General features: G+C 38.5%; 1 protein-coding gene across 4 annotated transcripts in view; it reads right to left on the bottom strand.

Annotated features, from left to right (window-relative positions):
- Window positions 1-26,845, bottom strand: part of TCF12 (transcription factor 12) — a 158,700-nt gene that overhangs the window by 53,389 nt on the left and 78,466 nt on the right. For all 4 annotated transcript variants that reach the window (XM_084293472.1, XM_084293473.1, XM_084293474.1 and 1 more), the window contains exon 7: window positions 15,077-15,141. In XM_084293472.1, the coding sequence (XP_084149598.1) occupies window positions 15,077-15,141 (65 nt within the window). The remainder of the gene's footprint in view (window positions 1-15,076; window positions 15,142-26,845) is intronic.

The following is a 26,845-nucleotide window of genomic DNA, read 5'->3' as shown; positions in this document are numbered from 1 at the left end:
CTGCTTGCTCAGAGCAGCTGTCAAACACAATTAGGAACTACAGCCCACTCGCACTGAAGACAACGCTCCCTGCTCCCTTCCAGCATCTTCCCAGCACTAGCAGGGACTTTGGAAATACAATGGGATCCGTACAGACACCTCCAAGAAGGAAGAAGGAGAGCTTAGTTCCTATATTCACAAGGGACAGACAAGGACAGGGATGGACACAACAAAAAACAGTAGAAAGTCTTCAATACACTTCCACCAAGCCATTCCAAAAGACACGTATCTGTGCCTTTTCCCAACTTCACCTCGTACTATTTGCCACCCTTGCTTTTGTTCTATGTATTCCAGTTCTTGACATTTTCACATTTCCATTGGAACCCGAATTTCAAAGAAATATGGCTTCTACGAAGATAAAATAAGTGCGTAGGTAATATACATATCCAGTACATCCCAAACTGTGCAACCCCAGCCTATAACCTACTTCATTACAAATTTTTATTCCCCCTCTCCCTCTTGGAAGACAAAAAAGGACAAAAACCCCAACCAAACAAAAAAGGCTGAACCAATTAAACGAAAACACCACCAAAAAAAGCATAACCTTTGTCTGCCATTCCCACCATCAAATGAGGCATCTGTTTAAAATTTCGTAATTATTCCTCAGTCTTCCCGAACAAAATAAAAATAGATGTCATTAGTTCATCTTATTGATTTTTCTGCCTGTCTGAACCAATTGAGAAGCAATATTGATTAGGACTGATCCTTTCCTAAGGGCATCTGATAAAGAAAGGAATACAAAATACCACTGAGGATAGCCAAAAAGCTTTGTATTATCAGCACCAGGCTTCTTCTGCCTAACTGCCTGGGGTCCCTGCGCAGAGGCGGATCGCTTCCACACGTCGGCTGCGACGTTCCCCATAGAGAACGCTCTCACCCCGCCGAACCTCATCTGCCAGGCACGGATCCAATTACTACAGAATAATCAATGACTGGTTATTCTGAACACTGCCCAGTCCTGTTTGGATTACGGTTATAAACAAACGGGCATCATTCCTAAAAACAAATAAATAAATAAAAAGCCTCTTCAGATTTTATAAGACATTTCCAACTTCAAAATAGACAGGAACTTATTTAAAGCAGCATTTTTCCCTAGGGAATGTGTATTCAATAACCAATCCAAAGAAAAAACTAAAAAAGGCTTTTATTACAATAAACTACGAACACAACAATCCTAATTCTAAAGAGGCTGGAACAGAGAAAAGAGGTAAACATGACTGCTTTACTTTTCAAGTTTATCTCTTGCAGCAAAATAACAACAAACAGTTTTGACAGCCTCAGGGGAAATAGCATGACCTGAGTCCAAAAATAAAAGACTTTTTTTTTTTTCTCCAAACAAAAACCACAAGGGCCAGTATCTAGACAAATGCTTTGAAGGGGTGCCTTTCCTGAAAAGTATTCTCAGAAAAATGAACTGCAGGGAAGTCAGGAAAAAAACGCTGTAACGGTGAGGTGGTGGAAGAAGAATCCTATCTTCATATGATGGTGGGGCAACATGACTCTGTCTGGGTGTATTTATGCGTCTTAGTCACAGAAATCCAGCATTGCAGCTGCCCTTGCCTGTATGCAAAGTTAGCTTCCATTCAAACTAACCAGATACATCAAAATGGTATGGCTGGAGTACAAAAAAGAGCATGCTCCTTGCTCAAGCTATTTTAATTAATTTATTATTATAAATTCATTCTTCCAAAGAAATAAGAAATCAGAATAAGAGAAAGTTTGACTACTTTGGAAGTTGTCTTTTATGTAGCCCAACTCTTCCAACCTCTAGGATCCCAGTGATACAACCTGCTGCCAAAACACCCCTCTGCCTACAATGAACTTGCAGGACACCAGCCAGCACAATTCCAGCACATTGGTAAGCAGTTCTCTGATTTTCTTGCTTCAATATATAAAAACAGATGTGGGCACCTCCTTATACAACACTCCTTGAAGCTTTCAAATGCTTGGAAAACCCAGATACATGAAAGCAAACTACATGAATGTTTTTAATGAACCCTCTCCATAGGCTTCACTACTGCATGGAAGGCTTTGCCATTTCAAAAAATCTGTCTGTTCTAGGCACTTGGCCTTGTGATTCCCTCAAGCAATCAGCATTTCTGGTAGTCTAAATCTTGCTAAACTTTTTTTTTTTTTTTTAATTATTTCCTAATGTGCTTGCGTTTAATGTAGCTATAGCCAAGTTATGCACTAGTGCAATCCAACTACAACCGCATGCCTTTACATTATTATTTTCTATCAAAATAATAATATGGTTGAGAATAAAAGCATTGGATTATTCTTTGCAAGCAGATATGACAGGGACTTTGTGTTGGCATTGTGCTGTGGAAGTGAACGAAGAGTTGCAACTTACAAACAAGCTTAGGTCTTCACACCTCCTCCTTCGCCTGCACCCCCAAAAACCTGCCAACTCGTTAGCATTTTTCCTAGCTTTTGGAACTGGCTTCCTTTTCAACAAGTTTATGGAAGTAGTCCCAGTAGTCAGGCTGCCTCTACTTAAGGGGGGCACACAACCAAGGTACTTACTTAACCCAAGTGTTTAGGTAACAACTGGGGCTTGGCTACATTACTTCATTACAGTAAAAGAACAGAACAGCTCTCATCTCAACCTAATCCCCACATTTCTTGAGTACCCTGCAGAAGGCAACTACACCAATTCTGTGAAAGAGAGACACGCTATGACATGCTTGTAGACAAAGTCCCTCAGCATTTCCCAGAATTACACAGAACAGGCAGGAAGTGCACTCCTTGCCTTCCTATACACATCAAATCCTGCACCGGCACAGCAGAAGTTTGATGTTCTATTGCTTTTATTCAGCAAGCCATTTGGGTGAAGACTTAAAGAACATATATGACGTGTCTTAGTATTTTATATGTCTTGTCTTATGGATAAATCTGACAATTTGCATGGACTAGTTTCAAAGAAAGCAGCAAAATGGAGAAGTCAAACTCCACTAAACTTGCAAGGTCCCCCGCTAAGTTGTGCACGTGGTTACTGCAACGTCAAAGGAAAAGCTAGCACGAAAGTAAAACACTGAAATAATTGCTCTGTGAAATACTGGTACGGTACAGAGCTTTGGGCTGCAGAAAGACCATTCATCCAAGTTTCATGTCATCCAGTTTAAGCCATAAATATAACCAAGATACAAAATGTTGAATTGCACTTCACTCAACTCTGCAATCTTTGGCAACTGTAATGAATATGCACTTCAAGATAGAGCTGAACTTGGGAAAAAACTGACATATGATGTAAATTCATTTTAAATTTAAATTCTGGAGATATGTTTGCAATTATCAGCGTGTTACTAAAGAATCTCATCCTGAGAATATCATCAAATAGTAATGTGAAATACAGTGTTACCATTTTGAGAACAAAGGGACCCTGAATGAGTAATCAATAGCAACTGGCAGAAAATGAGGCATTAATTATGATACTCTCTAGTGTTTTGTCTCAAACAAGGTTTCATTAAATATATTGTGCTAACCTGTACCTCTCCAAGCCATTACCAATAGATTTGATCAGATACATTTTTGGTCTGATTCAGGAGTAGCAACATATCAGAATTAAGAAAAAAATTGTCTGAAGTGTTATATGATACCTTAGGCATTTTTTCTTGATCAATTTGAAGGAAATCAGGGGTTGTAAATAAAACATCCCAGGAGAGGATTCTCTAACAACGTGTCGATAATTGCAAACATATTTCTCATTTTAAAAAAATATTCAGATCTTATAATCTTAATGTAGTCTCTTGAAAATTTAATTATCACCTCCTATACCTAAAGTATCATGCAGGTTTGAGAAGATAATGACAGTCATCCATCAACTGCATCCTGCCAGTGTAATCAGGCTAATCTAGCTCGCTGGAGTAAAAAACAGCTACCTAGGGTACTGAACACCAAAGTGATGCAACATCGTAAACAAAATAACAGAGATTTAGCTTAACTGTCTTCCTAATTAACATTAACTCCGAAAAATATCAAGGTATCAATATATTGCTTGTTGATACATTGCAATAATATATCAATAAAGGTTTTTCTGGATCATCAGGATCAAGATACACACATTATTCTGTGCATATGCCTAAGCAAAATCTGCTAGCACGGCTAATTCTGTTTGTGTGCATGCAGTGTTACCGGGACTGAGCACGGGGACGGGGAGGGGGAAGAGGATATCATGGGCAGAAGTTATCTACGACTCCAACGATGTTCTTTTAGGCAGTGGGAGAGATAAAGATCAAATGCAAAGGGATGGAAACTGTGTTTCTTTGGCATCCAAACGGCTTTAAAGCACCCAATTAATACAAGGATGTAGAACGAATACCTTTTTTCCCCTCCTGTGTGACAGCGGTTCCCCCGCACTGACACCACATATTGGCAAGACTACAAATTCTGTCTTCCACTTGTAAAAGCAGCGCCCTGCTGATGTTGGTGTCCAATCCCCGAGGTTACGCTGGCTCAGCTTGTCTTTGCTCATTCCCCGGGGCAAGGTATTTTTGCGTTGCTCACTGAATTCTAGGAAGGCATTACTAAGCATTGTGATTACAGGTCAGGCTCCCCTCCCTTTGCCTTTGAATCTCTTTGCTACATTATGAAAACAGTAATTTGAACAGCTTCCTTACTGTGATTATACAGAAGCAGAAGGTTTGTGGAGAACTGCAAAATGTCAGAAAAGAAGCAGCTGAGGGTTTATTCATCTATTCTTTAATTTTATTTATTTATTTTTTGGTACCAGCCTTCTTGCCTTTTTCTATGATTACAACATACAAGCATGAAAAATCAATATTATAATAAAAGCTTCTATGCTGAATCTTATTTACAGAAGCCAAACTAAAAAGGATACTGTAAAGCTCAAAGTATCCTTGCATCTGCTTCTCCCCCTGCATTTTCAGCAAAATTCTTATAAAAGATTCTATACGATTAGTATAGTTTTGTGTATATGGCGTGGAAGCTGTGTTATCTCCTCTCCCACACAAACAAGAGAAAAACATCTCAGACACCAGAAAGTCAGAAAACGTGTAAAATAGCAATGTCGTTAATACAGCAACCAGATAACTGTTAGGACTTAACATGGAAGACCTGTATGCTTTCACATATGATCAAGCCAAAGTTAATCCCTATTAAGCCAGGGGTTACCAAATGGACGGTCAAACCCTGTGAATATTTATCTTAGGCTACAGGCACGCCCTCTCCCCAACTCCTGAATGAATGTCGTCCTTCTCCCCCTGCTATTTAGGGACCCGTGGCATTAGGAGCACTATCACCGTGAAAAGCACTCTGTGACACACCTGAACCCAATCCGAGATGGATGGCTTAGTTCCACGGAAGTAGAATCGAAATGGCAAATCTGCACCTCTTCTTCCCATCCCATCCACTGCCTGCCTCAGGCTCAAGCTCCAGTCTTTGTGAGCCCATCCCAGGCAGCAAATGCCAAGTCACACACTGCTTAAACTATTCTGAACTCCCCTGCCCAGTTGCTTTCAGGGCCTGTGTTCATCTTGAGAGCAGTAATCTGTGAAGCTAAAGAGTTTGAGATGGGACTTGCTCTCTGAAGAAAGAAAGGAAAAGTAAACGGGGGCTCAAGAGGTTAGACAGAAAGAATAAACACGGCAAGAAAATCCAAAGGGCACTCCAGCTCATTAAATCGAGGAACGGCTGGGAGAAGACAAGTGAGCTCATCTTTTCCCAATCCTGCAATTATACCATAAACACATAATTGAGAAGCACCCAACTTTGGCAGTAAGACAAGCTAAAGGCAAATAGCATCGGACAAAAAAAATACGTATATGGACTTAACTGGATGCTTCTTTCTTTCTTATGCAGCAACATAGAAAATATTACACATATTGATGTAGAGGATATTAATCACCTCAAACACAATCAAACTATCAAAAATTAAAAGGAAGGAAGAAAATTTGCCGATCATGAATAGTGTGAGAAAGAAAGGCAAACACAAGTAACAGTTTGTCTGCTTTAAAACATTCAAAATGATTCCTCCCCGAACTGTTCCCTTTTTATAAATAGCATCCCCCCCACCTATAACTGATTCCCAACACCTGCTACCCACTTCCTTCGAGGGGATGTCTTCCCTGATTAACTTCAGGTGGTCACCTCTAGCTCTGGAAAAAGAAATTACATTTGTGTCCAGTACATTTTTTAGGTTCTGCCTATGAGGCTCCCTATCTGCTGAGAGGCAGGAGATATTTTCCCAGTAGCACAAGAAATAATTCAGTTCTAATAAATCATAATCAAGAGAAAATTAATATCACTTGATTTTACTTGAGAAGTAAAATGGAGCAAAATTAAACTCACATTTGGACATCCCACCTGCCCTTAAACATGTATATCCCATCTCATATCCTTTTAAGACAACATCAGCTAGCAGAACCCAGAGCTGCTGCTTCAGTTCACATTGTGTCTGCCCTTCCTTCAGAAGCCACGTTTCTAGGAAACTGATAGTTCAGCTGTAAAAATCTGTTTGGGGGAGACACTTGATATCAAAGGTGTCAGAGAGGAGGAGATTAAAAGGAGAAAATTTACAAAATAAAATCAGTTTGTCAGCTTTAAAGTTATTCTGGTGTTAAAAAAAACCCACAACACTAAGTTTTGTTTTCAATGCTTCCGTACCTCTGTATTACTTGGATTTAAACAGACATTACCGTCTGTAAATGGTTCCTTAAACTATATGAGTTAAGAAAACAAGTAACTAGCACTACTGCTTGTAGTCTTGTAAGATCCCACAAATAGGAAAGGTCCAGCTCATCACGTACTTCTCTGCCTCTTGGGAAGATCCATCCAAAGCAGCTTCAAACACACTGCCAACACAGCAAGTGGGAAAAGCTTTCTTATGGCTGTTTAATAGACATGTTGATTTAAAAAAAAAAAAAAAAAAGTAAAAGCATTTTGTATACACGGCTGATGCAATTCGATAGCTTTCATTAGCACTAAATTCTAATTATTTTTTTTTAATTATGAAATGGTAGCCCCTCTGTAGCACCTGTGCTTTCTCATTAGCTTAAAGTGTGCATATTTTCTTATTATAAACACTCGTACTGATACGTATATTCTATACATTTTTTCAATATCTAATAAAAACAACTAGTAACTCATTCTACCAGTAGCTATTCCAAAACAGCAAAAAACAGACGGGATCTGATACACACAATGTGCTTAACATCCTTCAGAGAGGATTATTCATATTCTAGCATCCCTTTTCCTAGAATATTATTTTCCTTTACGTTCTACTGCATAGGTGTGGTCTAAATATGCCTACTACTCTTATTCCTGAGACAGTTATTTAAATTTCTATTAATTTAAACCCTTTAATTTAGTTCACACACACACACACACACATATACATATATATATAAATCTTTTCAATAACACTACAGTACCATAGGAGCAGATGGTGCAGCCTTAACACAGAGTAACCATCTGATTATTTCTCTCAAGGAAGCTGAAGAGGGACGAAAGTGTTACAGAAAAGCAATTAAAAAAAAAAAAAAAAAGTTTCAGGTTATGAACAGAGTTCCTGCAGAAAGAAATGAAAACTCCTGAAACTCTGTTAGTGAGCATGAGAAGACAGCGCTTGCACATGCAAACTTCAGACGTGCATCAGGTTACCAGGAAGAAACTAAGAAGCTCTCACTGGGAGGATGAAGATCCACCTAACCTATCTGTTCTGCACACTTGTCCATTACTTTTCATCTTCTAACAAGATCGCCAGTGTTCAGTATTCCTTAACATATAATGCCAAGGTGAAGCGTGTTAGCGGACTGGTAGAACAGCCCTTGTATTGGAGTAATGAATTGTTAGAAACTCGGCAAACAAAATTCAGAAGCAATTGCAAAGAGCATTCACACTGTTATTTGAGAGCTACACCTGCAGATGGAGGAAGATTTGTTTGGAGACCTTCATACACATGTAAAGAACAGACATTTTAAACTGTTATTTGGCCCAGACACATTTTTCTTCCTTGACTCACACATTTGAAGTAACATCACAGCCATCAGATACCACAAAAATGCTATTCTATCCCAGTATTCACACTCACTCATTTCTTTCACTCTTGCTCATTCCAAGTTTTGTTCTTGCACAATGCGTATTTCAAATTTCATTCTTCATAAAGTTTATTTTTCCATTTTTGTCAGTAAACCTGATTTTTGACTCACATATTTTGACTCTGAACTTCTGATATGCTTATTTTTGTCTTGTGCTTCCACATGTTCCATACTACTTGATGCTTTACTAAAAAAGTTAAATCATCTGCATTTTACTATATACATGTCTTATAATTACATACTTTACGAATATATTAAAAATACTTCTCAGTTTGTGCTAGTCACAACTTTATTCATTTTCTTTAAGCAGCAAGTTAGCATCTACATCCTTCTAAGGATACTTGCTTGCATATCCCTCACCACTTCATCAGTAACACAAATTGGCTTTTTTGCCTACGCACATTAGGAGGGAGCTCTTATGTTCTCTCCAGACAACTTACATTTCCCATCACAATAACTAGGCAGTGAGTGGCAATGCTGGAAAACTTTCAGTACACCGCTTACTTTCCTAGTCACAATTTACATCACACAGGCTCTCCAGTTTGTGACTTACGCACAGCTTTGCTCAATGGTACTTCTTCCCATTAACTAGATTTTTTATTTTTTTTATTTTTAAATAATACAACAGCTTACATCATCTATGGATTTAGAATTAAATATTCACATACCAAAGGCAATCACAGGTTATGTGGAACAAACGTGAGAACATCACATTCTCAGGTAGTCTTTTATTCTTTAAGTTTTCTCATTTTTATTGTGGTTGAAATTCCTCTCTACATTAATTTTGCCTTGACAGTAATGTTACTTTCTGGAGTTGCTCAACTTTTGTAACACTTCCTCTTCATGCAAGATAGCTGTTGGAATGTCCTGTGAGACACTACTTGTGAGCACTATACATGTAGTAATACAATGTTTGTATTATTCTTGTTTGTATTGCTCTTTAGGCATGTATTCTGCTCAAATGGCTTTAAACTCTTTGAATTTGAAGGAGGCAAATTACTTTCTATGCAAATGCGAAGTAACATATACTTGCAAACATTACTTTTGCCAAAGTGATCCATTAAATTGTCCAAAAATAGGTTTTAAAGGCATTTTTTGGTTTATTTCAAAAGTTATTATAGTGCATTTGATAAGAACCATCAAAATTTTATTTTATTTTTTTTTTTTTTTATCTTTTTTTTGGTACAAAACTAAAACAACCTTTTTGGTGTGTGAAGGATGTTAAATACGATAAACTTCCAATCATGAAAAACTATATTTGTTCTTTAATACATTGCTAAAACTTGCAGACAAGATGCAAACCTCTTTAAGTCTCATTCAGTTGTGAAGAAAGTTATTCTGAAATGAACACAGAAAGGTCATGAATTTTTGTAAAAACAAAACAACCCCAAAACTGCCAACAGGATGAAGTGCCATTGCTCAGCCCTATACTATATTAAATTCTGTAATGCTTTTTAGCACAAGTGAGTCAGGCATATATAAATTTAGCTCTGAGTGGTATCCAGATGATGAGAATGTTTCTATGTTGAATCATAGCAAAGGTGAAAGATGGATAAGTTTGTTCCAAGTCAACTTGCAATGATACAATAAGCTAACTTCTTCTCCAAGGTACTACTCAAGTAACAGCATATATTTAATTCAATTTATGAAACACAAAACATGCTCTAAAGATGCACAAAGGCTACTCTCTCTCTCAATATTCTGTTGAAGCATTTATTTTGTTCCTGATAAACAAGAAAGTGGGAAATCCTGAAAAGCAGTCTGAAATAAGTCTTATTATGTTTACTTTAAATATATTCCCATAAGGAACACTAAATATGGTGTTAATGTGCATAAAAAGTTACTGTCATCCTGCAAAATTCAGGCTAATTTAATAATGCCTGATGTGCCTTACATCATGTTCCAATGATGCAACAATACGCTGCTAAATGAGTCACCTCGCAGCAGCCTCACAGAAACAGCAGAGCTGATGGCTACTGAAGGGAAAATGGTGCAGCAATATTACTGGAAACATTGATGGAACTTTTTTTTGTTATTCATGCAAAAACAAAGATTATAAAGTAGCCCTATTTATTACCAATAGATACAAAACTTGTAATAATAGTAACAGCCAGAAATGAGTTAAAAAGCTATCTGCTACTACTGAATTAAATACGTTTATAATATACACCATAACATAAATACTTCATATACTCTTTACATAGTACTCTATATTTCACATTGCATGAAATATATGGTAGTGTATGTGTATTTCATACGCTATAGAGCAGTACACATTTCATGCAGTATTATGTATATAATTTTACATATATTAAGTGAAATGTATTTAAAGCAAGTATAATCCACAACTCCTTCTAGCAGTCACATAATTTACAGGTTTATTGTCAATTAAGTTTTCTAAGTGAGTTTTATAACATTCAAAGTGTCCTATCATCATATAAAATATACACACTAGTGTAAATTTGTCTACGAAGAAGATATGCTTCAAACAAAAACAGGTGAATGCTGCCTCTTGGGCTCCTAACATCTACCGTATTTAGCATTCAATTTTCTCTCGCATTGGATACTACGTGGACTTGAAATTACCATGAAGGAACTGAAAATGTGTTATTTGCGCATGTTCAAAAATCTATAATGTCTACTTCTTATGCATGATTTTTTAGAATTAAAATAGAACATTAAGGGGAAGTCACAAACAATTTACTCTCTTCAGCCTAGTGATGCCCATCTCCTTACACCTCCGCTACAGTCAGTGGCAAGAGGGAGAAATCCATCCGGCACAGAAGGCCAGCCACTGCTGGGTTAAAGGAGTCTGTCTGCCAATTGGGCTGGGAACTGCGACACATCAGGCTCGTGAGGATGGTTTGTTACTGTGATCTTCACAAAAGCTATTAGAAAAGTTAGTCTAACAGTTACACAAGTATTCCCCATTTACATCATTTTCATTTAAAATATTACGCAGATTCTTGGCATCCTTACGGATCAGAGCTGTCAAAGCAAAGTGCAATGACAGCTGGAGAACTTTTGGATGATACTGTAAACACAGTCATGTGTTCAAGATCTAAAGTCTAATCTCATTCCTTTTACATAAGCTACAGTGTTCAGTATTGTAGTTACATAGCAAAGAAAACCCTCTTTATAAAAGAAGCTTTCTGAAAAGTTAATCTATAACCAGTTGAACATTTGTTAAAGGATGCCCTTCGCAAATCTTCAATTATACAGCCAGCAGAAACGGTGGAATTGCATGCAAAAACCACCAACGAGCCTCCAGCCTCCAATTCAGACACAAATATAGATGTTGTGTCAAGTCACATAGCACACATTTCATTCTGGTAGCAAAACACGGCCTTTATATTTCTTCTAAAAGCTGTCAATTCTTGGTGCAAGTACACATTTTTAACCTTCATCTAAACAACGTCTGTGTAAGCCTTAATTCATCATGTTACCCATCCGTTTAACGTGCACATACGCTATGAATCATTAGAAAGAAACCAAACAGAAGCAGTACTAGTTGGAAAGGTGCAGGATGTAGGGGTGACCTGGCAGAGGGAGAGAGCATGCGGTAAGGTACAAATGAAGGCAAACAAGAAAGAGAATTCAGAACCTGATGGCAAAGCCCCAGACAAGCACAAGTTATAATGTAGGACGCAGACATACACCATTAACCATTAAACACACTAAATTGCATAAACATAGCTTAAGACAAATAAAACTCCTTACTCTACAGCGTTACTTGCATCAACGGGTCTAGTGTAAAATCTTATCCAGGGATGTTTCTTTTTCACTTGTTTAAAACACCTGATGGAAATGTATTTTGCAAGTATGTACTCCCTGCCTGATAAAATATTTTTCAGTTAGCCATATTCACATCCTCGCTACTGTTATAACAGTAGCACCGTTATTTGGCAGCAGAAGTTTCATGAAAACACTTTCTATATACTTGATTTCACACCAAAACTTCTGGAAGTGCCTAAGTTGTTTCGATTTCTAAGCTACACTGAAAATTGATCAAACTTAAGCTCCTACCACCAAAGTACTGAAAAACCAATCAACTTTCTTGTTGAGATTATACATACATACATATATATACGTATAAAACAGAAATCCCAACACCTCCTAGTTAGCAAATGATTTCAAGCAGCCAGGTATGACTGGTAAGATGAAATTAAACTAATTTTAAATTGAATTAAAATTGAATTGAAAGTTAATTCCACCTACATTTCCATGATCCTAAATATAAAACCAAGTGACATTTACCTACAATGACATTTTCCCATACACTAAGAATGTTTAAGAATAAACTGCAGGAGCAGAAATAGTAGGGAGCATATCAAAGTAATAAACAGAAATAAAAATGATGTTAATAGAAACAAATATGTGTAAGATTTTGACTTTGAAATAACTACATGTAAAAAATATATTAAATGGTGCTAAATATAAGCAATTAGGAGATACAAAAGCACTTTCCTCAGTGAGAACCTAAACAACAGAAATTTCACTCATTACCACAAATCAAAAGAGAATTTTATGCAAAGTTAACATAAATCTGCTTTGCAATACAGAACATGAACTTAATGAAGGAGTAATGTGGAAATGAGTTTGCTTCCAAACTAATGTCAAGTTTAAAACATTACGTTTAAGAATAATACATATGGAGTTATTTGAACAACGCTAATAACATTAATACAATATTTCACTGTCTAGATTGGCAATAATATCACGTCCCTAACTCAAACTGAAGAGCTACACCACTTTTTGCGACTTCTTGATACTGAAAGCTCACCTATATAGTTGCAAAGGGGTCTTGGTTTGTCACAGCTACAACAGCTGTGAGGATGATCATTCCTTAATAGGGGAAGCTGTGGCAGGACCTGCATTACCACAAGGTGCTGCCCATTCACACTTCCCAAACCATCAGTGGAGAGACTTGAAAACGAAATGGCAAATTCAAATCCTGTTTCATCTTCCAGAAGAATGATGTTATCAAAGACATCGGTTGATGACTCAGAGTCAGAAGAAAGTTTTCCTAATTTAACAACCATATCAAAACCACAAATTGTTATTACACTGGATAACTTAAGTGTTAAAAATTGAAAGCCCAACAGTTTTCCTTAAAAGATGCACACCAGCTCCGGTAGGAGTAACACAGCTCCCTAGTGGACTATATTCAGTGACTGTGTTTTTTGAGAAACAAAAAGATGAAAAAGTAAGCCATCCAGTCATTTCAGTCAGAAAGACACAGTCTATACTAGCAGCAAAAATGCAAATTGCATATTGGAAATCCACTTCTTGCTTAGGAGAGCGGTTGCCTGGAAGACACGGGGAAGAGCTGGAAGCAACACAGAAGAAACCACGACTCAGAAGGAGCACTGATCCCTGGTGGACAGTGTGTAAGCTCTATCCCTCCAGAACATTCTGTTCTTATTCCTAGTCCAAGCCCATGACAAACTTCCTCCTGTCTCTTCATAATGTGCTGGAAAACAACCAGACAAGGGTCTAACTTGTCAAGGCAGAACTGATTGTAATCCTCCACTACGTCAAAATAATTTAGGAAGAAAATATTATGTGCATAATTTTATTGCCAACAGCACCCAAATCAGTTAAATTCATGATGACAGTGAAGTCTAAAATACACTTATATTCTCCTTTTCTTGGCAGTCTGGGACAATGAGCCTGGTAGATGTGTCTAAGCTCAACTATTTCGTACTTCAAAGTCTACTGATGCACAGAAATCTGTTCAGGTGAAATTTAAAACCAAAACAAACCAACAATAACCACAAAAAAAAAAGAAAAAAAAAAAAGAAGGCAAGGCAGAGATTTTCAAACTGCTAATTCTGTACACCAACTTCTGGATGCACTCCCCAAGATACTTGAAAATAATTCTCAGTAGTGACATCTTCCTCGTGATTCCCACGGTTCAAGCACAAAATCTGCTCTCTCACTGCATTGCAGCAAGTATCCTACTTGGAAGCAAGCAGCAGAGCAAATAGCATGGTTTTCTGACTCTTCTCTTGTCGGCTCTCCACAGGTCCGTGCAACTGAAATAGGAACTCTTTCTGTTACTGTTCGGATGTGGAAATGGAAGTGTAAATTGAAGTGTCTAGTCTCTACTATATCAGTAGATTTATCATTCACAAGTGAGAAATATCTCTTTTATTCAGAAAAATAATAGTAGTAATACAAACTGAAATTAAAATGAAACATGAACAATTATTCAAAAATAGTCAATTTAATGACATTCCTCCTCCCTCCCCCCAATAGGTAAAGAAATAAAAGCAATAAATAAATAAATAAATAAATAAATAAATAAATAAATAAACAGCGAGTCTCTCTTATGCAACTGATTTGTTGTCCCTCCTGGCAAAATGGTAGTCTTTGCAGCTTATTCCTCTGTATCCAAAGAGAGCTTACAGATGAGCCTCTGTCAGAGAGACCACCAAAAAAGATAGGCTCCCGTTAGACATTTCTATCAGACAATACATTTAGACGCATCTCCAGAACTCCTCAGATTTACAAATGCATTTATATTAAATTAAGTCTCATTCTTGTATCTATTCCATAACAATGCCTTGTTTCAACAAGGAAGACTGGTTGAATTAATGTCATTAGTGCATTACCGACTTGATTGTGACAAGACACAGTGCCAATTCTTCTCTTTGAGATGAATTATCTCTACCACCACCATGTTCTGACACTATGATGTTAAGAATCAGGAGAGCAACAGCTGTTAAAAACACTGCCACTTCCAAAAATCTCTCATTAAAAACATAGGATTTCACTCTCATGGATACAGAAATAGTTCTACTTTCGCACAGTAAGACAGTCTCCTCTAAGTGTATGCATATACGTACAAGATAATTGGACAGCACAGAACCCAGAAAATTCATTCTGCAATTCATGGAACATGTTCTTGCTTACGTCTGGTAATCTCAACTTTAATTGAAATTATTCCATTTGCTTTCAATCACCACCATACTTACTTGACAGCCTGGCAATCCCGTATCTCTACCATACAGTGGAAATGGACCTCTATCTGAGGCTTTTCCTATAAAAGAAAGACATTTGAAATTAGAACCTTTTTAAAGTTGATCGTGCATACGTAAACTAAATTCAGTATAAAAGTATATTCTAGAAAATCTGCTAGCAGAGTAATGTTACAAAAATTAAGTTACATGAATACAAGTAGGCTTCTAGATCTGTGCTGATCACAAACAGCACTACTGTAGTAGACGACATACTTACCAGATTCCATTTCTTACATAGCCTATCAGTAAGAATGAATTAGTGCAATTTTTTGGTTGTTGCTAAGATACCCCATCACTGTGTTGAAATAATAAGGGCAAAGGCTCAATACAACTTTACTTCCAATATCAATGAGCAAAGGTTGGAACACTTCTAGACATTTCTCCTTCCTTCACAGAACTAACACACAGACAGTACCACCTTAGGTGATTCATAACCTAAGCAATAAAATTTAAAAAATACATAGCCACAAGAAAAAGGAACAAAACCAAATTCAGAATGAAAAACACATGCTAAACTTAAACCATAGTTGAATCATTGAGCTCTCAATACTCATAACCCCTTAAATCCTCAAAAATCTCATCACATGTAAATGAAATTTGTAGCTGCCCTCAGATGTTGCTAGATTATAAAACATTAGTAATATGTTTGCCAATTTGGAAAAACTACTTAGTGCTGTATTTGTTGATTGGGCCACCGAACTGAAATGTATGTGTATTAAAGTATAGTGTGAAAGCTCTCCAGTAGAGCTCACAGCTTTATCAATCTTCATTTTTTTTTTTCTTTTTTTTTTTTTAATCTCTCCACTCAATCATGTCAGAAATCAGGCAGTCATCAAATATGCATGTAATAGAAAATACCAACTGCATGGAACGCCCTCAATTATGACACTGAACCTAAGAACCCCCCCAGCATCTTACCCAAAGGCAAGCATTAATAAACCATGCTACCTATCTGTTCAAAGCTGCAAAATATTTGAAAGATTTCAAAACGAATGCCATCTTAGCCAAGGAAGAATTCCCTTTTCCTGGATACGTGTGGCTATGTATGCTGTCCAGTCCTCCTAAGAAGAGCAAGCAGCCTTTCTTAGACACGTCCACTTCAGCGGTAAATAGCTCCGTCCTAGTGCATTTGCACTTCTGGAACAGGGCCTCATTTTCTTTTCCCAATTTTCTATCTTATTGCCAGAAATTCCTGTCATCTCATAAGTGGGAATACTAAAGTTTACTGTTTACTTAAAACTGTTTACTGTTTGCTTAAAAAGTACAGCTTGGGTAAGTGAATTTGGCGCTCTTAGAGCAACATCTCCGCAGGACTCTGATCTCGCTAACTACAGGTGGGCTGGTCAACAACGGCTTGCTGGAAAACACGGCAGTACTGCTGGAACAAAGGGAAGGAAAAAGTGAACATTTTTCTGCTGCAGCAATTTGCCTCTAACAACTACCGGGCACCAAGCAAATAAAATACCTAGCATGCGAAATTATATGAGTAGCATGAATCATGCTGTTCAGATTAACCGAACTCAGCATTTTCTTTCCAGAAAATGAGAATCTTATATCACATGATAAACAACTTCGACTGCAGTATGCAGTATTCCAGGCAGGTTTTAAAGCAAGTATTTGTACAAGAGTCAATTTCAGAGATTAGAAAAAGAATGATTTAAATTATCATTTGCATAACAAGCCAGAAATTGCTAGATAAGAACACCCAAAATCGTGTTATTTCAATTTTACCACTTTAAAAGTTTGGTATTTCCATTCTAAAGAAAGGAGCTGCCTCTAATACCCCTAGCTATGATCAGTTTGGTTCTAAGAAATAATCCAGAGATATCAAGGCTCCCTGATGCTGCGCTGCCTAAATATTTATCAAGAATTACTGCTAGAGCAAGTTAACATTTAACCTGTGCTCCAACAGCTAGCCTTTCCAATTATGAGTGTGGAAAGCAACCTAGGATCGAGTACAAGACTGTATCCCAAGCAGACGCCCAGTACAAGCACTCAGGTACAACTCCAGCCTGCAGCAGTCCTGTGCCATCATTGCAGAAGCGAAAGCTCTGCCCTTCTTACAAGGCAGCACCACTTCACTTGTCACCAGGTTACATACATGTGGGCTCTGTACGCCAGAGTTTTGCTTTCCATCCAGATTTGAATTATACAGACACTGTTGAGCTGTATACATAACCAACTCAAAATAATTGAGTTGGTTACATACACAAATCTTAATCTGCCCAGGTCAGCTCACAAATCATTTGACTCAGTAACTTGGCATCCATTTGCCTTTTTATTTTTTTCTAGTAAATTTCTTGCTTTTTCAACAACCCAAACTTCCATGATCTAATTGCTACCTTACAGACCAGCTTACAGACCAGCAACTACAGATTTAAAAGAAACTAAATCAAGAAAATCCCACTAAGCATTATAACCACACATCTCCTAACTTTATCAGCTTAAAACCTTGACACATTCAGTACCAATTCCAGCATTAATAGGCATTTAGTAAATAATTGTTTTTCTCTTGTTCAAATACGATATGCTCACAACTTCATACGGCTTTTGAATACTGCACAAGGAGCTGCAGTCCACCATAAATCTATCTGTGGAACAGCTGTGCAGCCTAAATACTCTTAACACCGAATGAACTGAAACAGCAAGATGCAAAGTGACAGTCAACTGCAGACAGCACTACATTAACTCAGCTGAGGGCTGCTCCGAGTGAATGTGCTATAAATGCCTGCCAGTAGTGAAACGGCATTCACCCACTGTTTCTAGATAATGCTTGGTTTACGAGAGGATGACAGAACATAACTCTGCAAAAAATTACTTCGATTCCCACAGAATTAACCCGTTAGAGACTACAGAGCTGTGCACTTCACAAGAACGGATTTGCTCAGCAGCATGTAAAGTGCCAACGTTTTTTAAACGAAGCCACGTCTGCCATCCAGTACGAAATGAATGCCACAGTGACCACAGCTGGCAGCTGCTCCATTTGTCAGGCAAGAAGCACGTCTACCCACCTTGCACAGAGAACAAGTTTTCAGTGATTTCTGAAACAAATCTTAAATCACGCTTCTTCCTCATTTCATCGCTGATCACACTTAACTGGCCCAGCAGACAGCCTGCCCCAAAGCCACTTTCTAACAGAATATTCTCAATACCTCGGAGGATCTCCCCCTATCGGGTGCATGTTTTTGTTTCTGCACTGAAGTATTTCATACAAACACATGCCCGCATGTCTCAGGTCTATGTTGGCAACAGCTTCCTGGTTGCAAGGATAAAGAGAAGGCCAGCTTTTCAAACACCCAAAAGAATTTCATCGTTATCATTCACTACCTTGAATCTTAAAAAATTCCCACGTGGCTAAAATGTTACCAAGTTGGTGTTGGGAGACTCAGAGAAATCCATTTTTACAGCGCTTTCCCCCACCTCCCTGCCCAGTAACTGAGTGTCTTTGTTACCCACAGAATTAACACATTCAAATCATTTTTCGTATTCAGATCCACAACAAGCAGGAAATTGCAGGAACTGTACTGGCAGGTGCATATGGATGACGTAAGAAAAATGTTCAACACAATATTTAAATACAGTTTCCACACTTCATATTATTCCCAACTCATCACAAAATGGAAATGAAGTATGAAAAATATATAGAATACCATCCTTGCTGCTACAGTACAGATACAGTTTTTGAATTTTTTTTTTTTTTTTAGCATTAAATAAAATTCTGACTCAAGAATTATTTCCGTAAGGTGATAAAATTTGATTTAAAAAAAAGCACAAAAACAGCCTCACTCCTAACGTTTTGTTTCCTGCCTTCTTCTTAGAGGTAAGAATGACTGAGACTTGCAGCCAAAAATTACTACTACATATCTAGACATTTCCCCCAGCACTGGAGGAATCATTTCTTCATTCTCTACAGGCCTCCTCATTCTTAGAGGATTTCACACTTCCAATATCTATATTCCATCTACAATCTTTTTCCTAGTATTTTAAAAGCACACATTCCACATCCATACACAAGGATTACAGGCTTTTTTTCCCTTACAATGCTTGTGACCGAAGCTCACAGAAACGAAACAGATCTGAAGCAACGCAATTTGAAGAAGGTGCTTACAACAAATGACCTCCTATTCTCGTCACAACAATTTGTTCAAGTGTTATTGGCTAATGTGTGCCAAGCACGCTGCTGGCGACACTGAAGATGTTTAACAAGGCAGTGCCAACAAGTGCAGCTGCTGGACTAGCAGCACCCTCCTCCTGTTCATCCCAAGCCAAATTACTCACTCGGCTATGAACAATGAAGCAGCAACACAGGAAAATGCCAAGTGCTAGTGAGATTAGTGATAAACTACAGGATCCCTGCAGAGGTCAGTGATTAGCAGGTCCCTGCTTGTAATCACTTTCCTAACCCAGCCTTTATCTCATCACACGCTCCATCTTAACTCAGGCTTCTTGTGACTGGAAGCAACTTCCCAATCAATAATCCTTGAACTCTTGGCAAACACATCCACGCTGTCTTACCTTTTCATAAAGTAAACCTACAACACATCAATTGCCTGAAAATGTTCAAAGTTTGTATTGGGAGTTAAGATTAATAAGCCTTCCATGTGTAACAAAATCACTTCACTGGAAACTCTCGTAATAAAGTAGCAGATCAGAGGAAAAGTACAAACATTTTTAGCCAGGAATGCCATGCCAAAGTGCTGATTAGCATTGCAGTCTATACAGGTAATGGTAAGACTGTCAGTCTACATGTTTCAGAACAATGGATAAGCAAACTGCATGCTTATCAGACTTTAACTAGGGGAAACGTATGTTTTAGATTCTTCCCCCCCTTTTCTCCTTGCTGTAACACCTTCTGAAACCAAGTTTCCCAGAAGGGACGTGATAGGGTTTAGCAAAGCTTGTTTTTAATACTACAGATTTGCCCCTTACTTCTTTCTTTGCTCAAAATTTTGAAGGTCCGTGATCCTACAGAACAACTGTAACATTCCACAAGAAGTAAAAGATTATGGCTTGCAGTGAGATTTATTCAATTCACATGCCCAGTCTCAGATCTGCCAGAAGTTCCCTGTGATTCTCCATGCCATACATTCTCTTTTGTAAGACAGCTTTATCCTTGTATTATGCAGTTCTATTACTATCTTGTCGTATTTGGAGCAAATATTTTTATACCTACATGATGCAAAGGACGGAGAATCTGAAGCTGGAGTTACCTGGAGTCAACTTCCCATTGTAACAGCTGGAATTCAGGAACAACGCTTTAGATAGCAAAAACTAAATTACTGCTTTCATTGACATTTGGAAAGGACCATTTGGAAAAAAAAACATTTTTTTCACTGTGCTTTCCAAGGATTAGAAAAGTTCAGACGTTTTTATACTTAAAATTGTGAGGGCGTTTGCAGATGTCTTTCACTCTAAGAACTGTACTGATTGAACTGACCAGGCAGTAAGTCTGGGTACTTGAGGCAGTAAGCACAGAAACCAAGGGATTTCTCACAACTTCTTTAATGCAATAATTTAAAAAGAAATAATGTCAGTGTGTGAAGTGGCATTAAAGAACCTGCTGCACAAAGACATGCCTTTGACACTTTTATCCCATTGATTTGTAAGTACTTCTAAGAGAAGATGGAATACTTTGTCAGTTTGCAAAGTACTGCAGAGATCTTATGCCACAAAAACAATTTATTAACGCTCATATGTACTTCAAATACACAGGAGCTAAAGGTAGACTAAATCACACATGGTATTTGGACTGACCCTCTGAACTAGTAATTCATATGCTTGTGTCAAACTGAGAAGGTTTGTCCCATCAGTGGCTGATGTATGCAGGCTCCTTCCTCAGCACCTCTCCTATCCCCCCACTCATGAGGCTGACGCTGTGCTAAATAACAAATCAAATCTTTGCAATGCTGTAAGGGACTGAAGTCTGGCAAGAAGATACACATGAGTAACTGAAGACAAGGGGGAAAAGAGGGAGTATAAACCTCTTAAACGAAGAAAGAGCATTCTTCTTCTCCCCTGAGCATGTGTGCTATCTGTGAACCAAATAATTCTCGAATAGCTGTTCAACATACATGTATCTACTTTCAATTCTCCACGACTAGACTTACCCTAAGCCTTATCTTAAATAATGTTACCGCTCTATTAACCTGTAAATACACTGTTCATAGACATATAATCCAGTGGGAGAAACACACTAACCATTACTACACTAAAATGCTAAAATTTTACTCAAAATTAAGGAAATTGGGAATGTACGATACCTAGAAGACCATAACCAAATGGTGTACGCGCGTGAATGTTCCCCAGAAGTGACAGGAAGGTGTTTTGTACCCACCTCATCTGCCACCCCATGTATTCCAGAATATCCAAACATCTGCGTGCTGTCTACTGAAGTACTTCTCCCTTTGCTCTCTTCTTCATCTCATTCCTAAGGATTTAAAGTTCTCAGGCACCTACCAAAGTTACCACCTACAGCTAACTTGAAACACGTTCCCTTCTCTCCTGGTATGGAAAAAAATTAATCAGGTTCCACCACTGACTTTGAACATCAGGTAGGTTCTTAAGTCTAAAGCGAAGAGGACTTAAAAATATATTTATTTATTTATTTATTTTTAATTGGGTATTAATAGAGAACCCACAACTCACAACAGAATGCTACACCTGTTTTTGATTAAAAGATTTTGGTAACACTACATGCTACAAATTGCTAAATTTCCTTTTTTTTTTTTTTTTTTTTAGACGTAAAAGTTACTTCTGGAGGTATCTATAGTTCCTCTCACATCCAAGATCTATTCATTCTCATTAAACTTGACAAATTAGCTTTGTCAACGAAGATTTTCTCTCCCCCCATTCTCTCTCCATAAACACATGCACAAACACGGTAAGCATTTATAACTGTCTTCCATACGACAAGGGGCAAACACATACAGTAGCACACTGTTGTACAAAAGTTTTGAAAGTACTTATTTGGATGACTTGCTCAACTTATTGATGCTTCACCCATCACAAGCAATAAATCCAATCCAATCCAATCACAGAGGTTTATAAATTAGGTATTCCTAGATCGTGGTCTCCAGATTAACAGCAGCTGCTGGATTGCAAAAACAAAACAAAACTAAAACAAAAAAAGAAGAGCAGAAAAACAACAACAAAGCACTCATGCTAAAATCGCATGCAGTTTTCTTAAGAAATCCAACTCTTTCCCCAGTACTACTGTTTCTCGAGAACAAGTTCTACAGGCACCACAAAGCAAATTATCTGTTAAAACAGGAGGAGCAAAGACTGTTTGAAATCGTATCAAACAGTTGAAGGAAAACATGTGCTCACTGTTTATTTTTGGAGGTGAGACAAGTAGCATGCTTGATAGAGAAAGAAAAAAAACATTTCCATTAGATATCATAACACTCGTGGGAATGTGCCTGAAGAAATGTTAACAATAATATCCCAGGTCCAGACATAGCCAAGGTGAAAGCAAGTCCCCTATTTAAAAACACCAAGGAACTTGGTGTGCTGCTCAAAGTACTAAAGAATACAACTTCTTACACGGCAGATTTTTGTAAAGTACCTGACTTGATACACTAAAATATTTTTACCAAAAAAGCCCGACTCAATAAAGACATTATTATTTTAAAATAATAATACACTAAGGGATTAACAGTCAGGCAACAGAAAAGGCTTTAGAAAAAAAATGTGAACAGAGAACCATCACTAAATATTTCTCAGTGACTTGAGCATGACTCAGAACTCGGCTTCGTATTTAGTGGTGGTGTTTCGGGGGTATGTGTCAGGGTGTGTGCACATGGTTCTTTTTTTTTGGTTTGTTTGTTTTGTTTATCTTGATGTTTTAAATGAGTTCCTGTAAATTCAGAGGTGGTTGGCAGAATAAAACAACTGAAGACTGATACAGAGTGTTCTGAACTGCATTGTAGGAAGCAAGGTGCCTTTCTATTCAGCCAAGTGCAAGAAAGACACCCACAGGACAGAGCCATGGGCCTCCAGCCTCCTGTTTTCTAACTAGATTTACCTTGGGGAGGAGGGTGCCTGCAGGAAGTTGTCATGTTCCAGCATTTCCCTAATCCTTCCTGTTGGCAAGCCTCAGAAGCCTTCACCAGGCACACCAGCTTTCACAAATCCCACAGGGAATCTGCCCAGGCATTGAACAGGAAAGCTCAAATGGTTAACTTGGGGTTGGGAACATGTGGTAATGGTATCTTTAAGCAGGGCTTGCTTCACCTGCAGAAGAAATGGTATCAGAGAGACCTGATAGCAACGGCCTCCATACCTAACTAGCAGCTTCCAAGACAGGCAGACAGCTCCTTCACTGAAGTACAGTGCTGGGAGGACAAGACAACCCACACAAATGAAAACAAGAAGCAGTTCAGCTTGCTATAAACTCAGAGGTGCTATGCATACTCCACCCTTACAGGATTTCAACTGAAAAAAGCCCTGAGGAACCTGATCTGACCTCAAACTTGACCGTGCTTTGAACAGGACAAGGATCTGGAGCCCTGCTGAGCCCCCTTTCAATCTGAATAATTCTGTGATTTTATGGTTGCTGCGATCACCTTCTCTTTGCTGAAATCTACACTATTGTTGCCTTCAGCACTGCACTTTCCACCATGGTTTCTTTAAATACCTAGATTCAAAGACATCACATAGACCAGGATGATCTTCCAAAGCAAGTATTCTAGTATTAAAACAACAAGGTAAAGAAGTCAGCAAGAAGGATTCCCACTGGCTTCGCTAGATACTGAAATGGGCCTTGCTGTGACATACCCATTTTGGAAGTCATCTCATCCACTCCGGAACCCTTGATTCTGAAATCCTGCAACAGGCAAATCCTTCCAACGTCCTCTCATTCAAGTCAAATTACTTCTGCTCCTCCAATTCCTGTTCTCAGCCCCCCCCCCAGACAACGACTTTATACTTCTGTTCCTGTATTACTTTCTCTTTACCTCAAATCCCATACTTAATTTTTCCTCAACAATACAACGTAAGCAAACCAAACTAATTTTAAGACTTCCAATTGAACTGAATTAATTCCCTTCCTTCATTACCTCATACAACTTACTCACTGACTGCAAACGCAGCGGTGGATTAAAGCAGACTGTGTATTGAACTGTACCAACTGGCAGCTCCATGCTCCTTTTCTGCCTTGAGAGCTCTCAAATATCCGTTCTCTGCAGCAAGTTTGGTCATTTTTGCTATGCTGTGTGGAACAGCAAATGACGCTGAATAATGACCTAAACTATTGTGCTCAGAGCAAGCCATCTGAAAAGGAAAGGCAACAGACAGGACTACAACTGTTACAATACATGTAGGCCTCTCCATTTTTAGATTAAAAATTGCACAGTAAAACATGGACTGAGAGGCATTCCACGCTACAATTATATTTTACAACTCTCACTACTTCTACATTAAGTTAATTCACATGTGTATTCTAATACAAAACCGAAGTAGTACTGAGGTCATTTAAATTGTTGCACTTTTACTTTTAGGGTTATATTCACAAAGTCTATTTTAAGAACTGCTTTGGAAGCAACTGATGTTTTATGCAGCGAGCTGCTATTTTCCCAGATGAATAGAATATCCATTCTTTGGCTCACAGTTTCCATGACACTAAAAACAAAACACTCATCGGCACCAACTTTGTGTTTGATGGTAAATGCAGCTGCAGCTCGCAACGGCTCGCCGTGTACCTCAGCCCGCCTCTAGTGAACAGAGGCACCGTATTTCCCCAACGCAATTTCATTGTTTTACAGACAAGCCCTTTCTTGCCAACCTCAAACATTTCAAACCCTGCTGGTGTTCTGTCTCGAAATGAGGAGTTACTCAGTTCTGCAAGTAGTGATACTAATGTGAAGTTTTCCAAATTACTGAACAAAGTATCAAAACCTTGGGTAACAGGAGCTGTTGCCCCTAAAGTAACGAGGGAATTTTTAGCCTAAGAATGACAAAACTCCCACTACTGCAATTCAAACTCACTTGCTTCAAGTGAAATGCTGAATGAAAATATTGAGGGGACAATTCTAAATCTGGTAAATGGAACAAGTCACCTGGCAGTTCAGCAACTGGGAACAGAGCTCAGCCTTCAGTCCTGCTGCTTTCCCCCACAGGAGCTCTGAAGTGCATACACATCTTCAGAATGAAGGACGCCATGAGGAGACAGGCTGCTTCTTTGGAGAAGACTCCTATGAGCTAAAAATCTAATCCTACCCCACATCGTACAGCTCTTCATCCGCTGTAGATTTATCTCAAGTACATTGTGACTCATCTTTTCACACCGTGTAGCACAAACCTTGACTCAATCACAGTTGTTTGGTTCTAAAAACCATGTTGAAAACAGGAGCTAAACAATTCTCCATATTTATTAGAAGTATTTTTAGGCACCAATTCAGTAAAGCAATTAAGCACTTACGTACTTAGAAATATATGAATGAACTAAATTCAGCAGGGACAGCTCATATAATTTAAACTATCCACTTCTGAGAATACTGGTGGACTGCCGACTGATTAGAGAAATCTGGCAGGAAAATAGGATGTGTCATCTCATTAAGTCTACTGAAGGTACTTCTAAAAAAAATTCAATGTAACATATCAATAACAACCATTTTACAATTTAAGGGAAGTGCTATTTTATTTAAGACAGAAACTAATTGCTTTAGAAACTTACAGACCAAAATCCTTTTCCATTTTTGCCATAAAACACAATGGTAATGTACCCTCCTCAAGCAAGGAAACAGAGGCCTGGTCACAGCATTGTGTGTTCAAGGACAAGAAAGTGGACAGAATTTCCACCTTTAATATTGAAATATGGCAAAGAGAACTTCCCAAAGAGAGGAAGGAGCAGGCATGGGGGCGTCCTCAGCCCATGCAGTGCCCCACCTGCCTTCCCAGACTGCTATCCCCATGTGGGGCAGGAGCCCGTCACTGGCACTGCAAGAGACACAGGGTCCCATGGAAAGCATCCCCACCGTTACACAAACAAAGCAACGGGAGCTCTAAGCTAGAGGCATTTCCTCATTTCCTCCTCTCAAGAGGAAAAGACTCCCCCAAACCCGCCCCAACCATGGTCTGCAAAAGTATGTAACAGTGAGAGCTATTAAGTGGCAGAAAGGCTGTAGCAACACTCATTAATGAATTAGATCAGCAAACCAAAAAAATAAAGCTCCTCACACCCAAACCTCTGACTGCAGCTTGAGGCTGAGCAGGCCCTTCAGGATCAGCGTCACAGCGGCTTCCTTTCAGAGCCCAGGGGCAGGCACAACCCAGCTCTGCTCCGTACGTTGCTGTAGATGGCCCTTCTGCTGAAGGCCTGCTGGACTTCTGCAACACCTTTACACTAAAGCTTTAACAGGACTGGATCATCAGTGTGCTCCCTACAGGCCTACAACCCTACAAACGTCAGAGAAGTGATGCCTGCTTTTGGAGCTTTTCCAGAAGGTAAATAAAAACCACACACACACACAGTTTTCTCATTGCCAATGCAGTACTTGCAGATTCCCAGAATATTGCTGCCTGTGTAACTACTAGCTGTAAATCCTACTAACTGGAGTGTAACTATGATGCAGGTAGTCATTACCGTAACCTAGGAAGAATAGCCATGCTATTTTGTAAACACAGTCCTGTAGAAATTCCTTGGTGGGTCAGCAACTACCAATACAGAACGTACAGACTGTCTTTAAAGTTTCAGTTTTATTAAGTGTTGGGTGAGGCTTGGACTCT

This window comes from Netta rufina, assembly GCF_964035555.1.
Source record: "Netta rufina genome assembly, chromosome: 11".
Lineage (NCBI taxonomy): Eukaryota > Metazoa > Chordata > Aves > Anseriformes > Anatidae > Netta > Netta rufina.
Note: the sequence above shows the minus strand (reverse complement) of the source record. Positions and strands in the feature narration are given on the sequence as shown.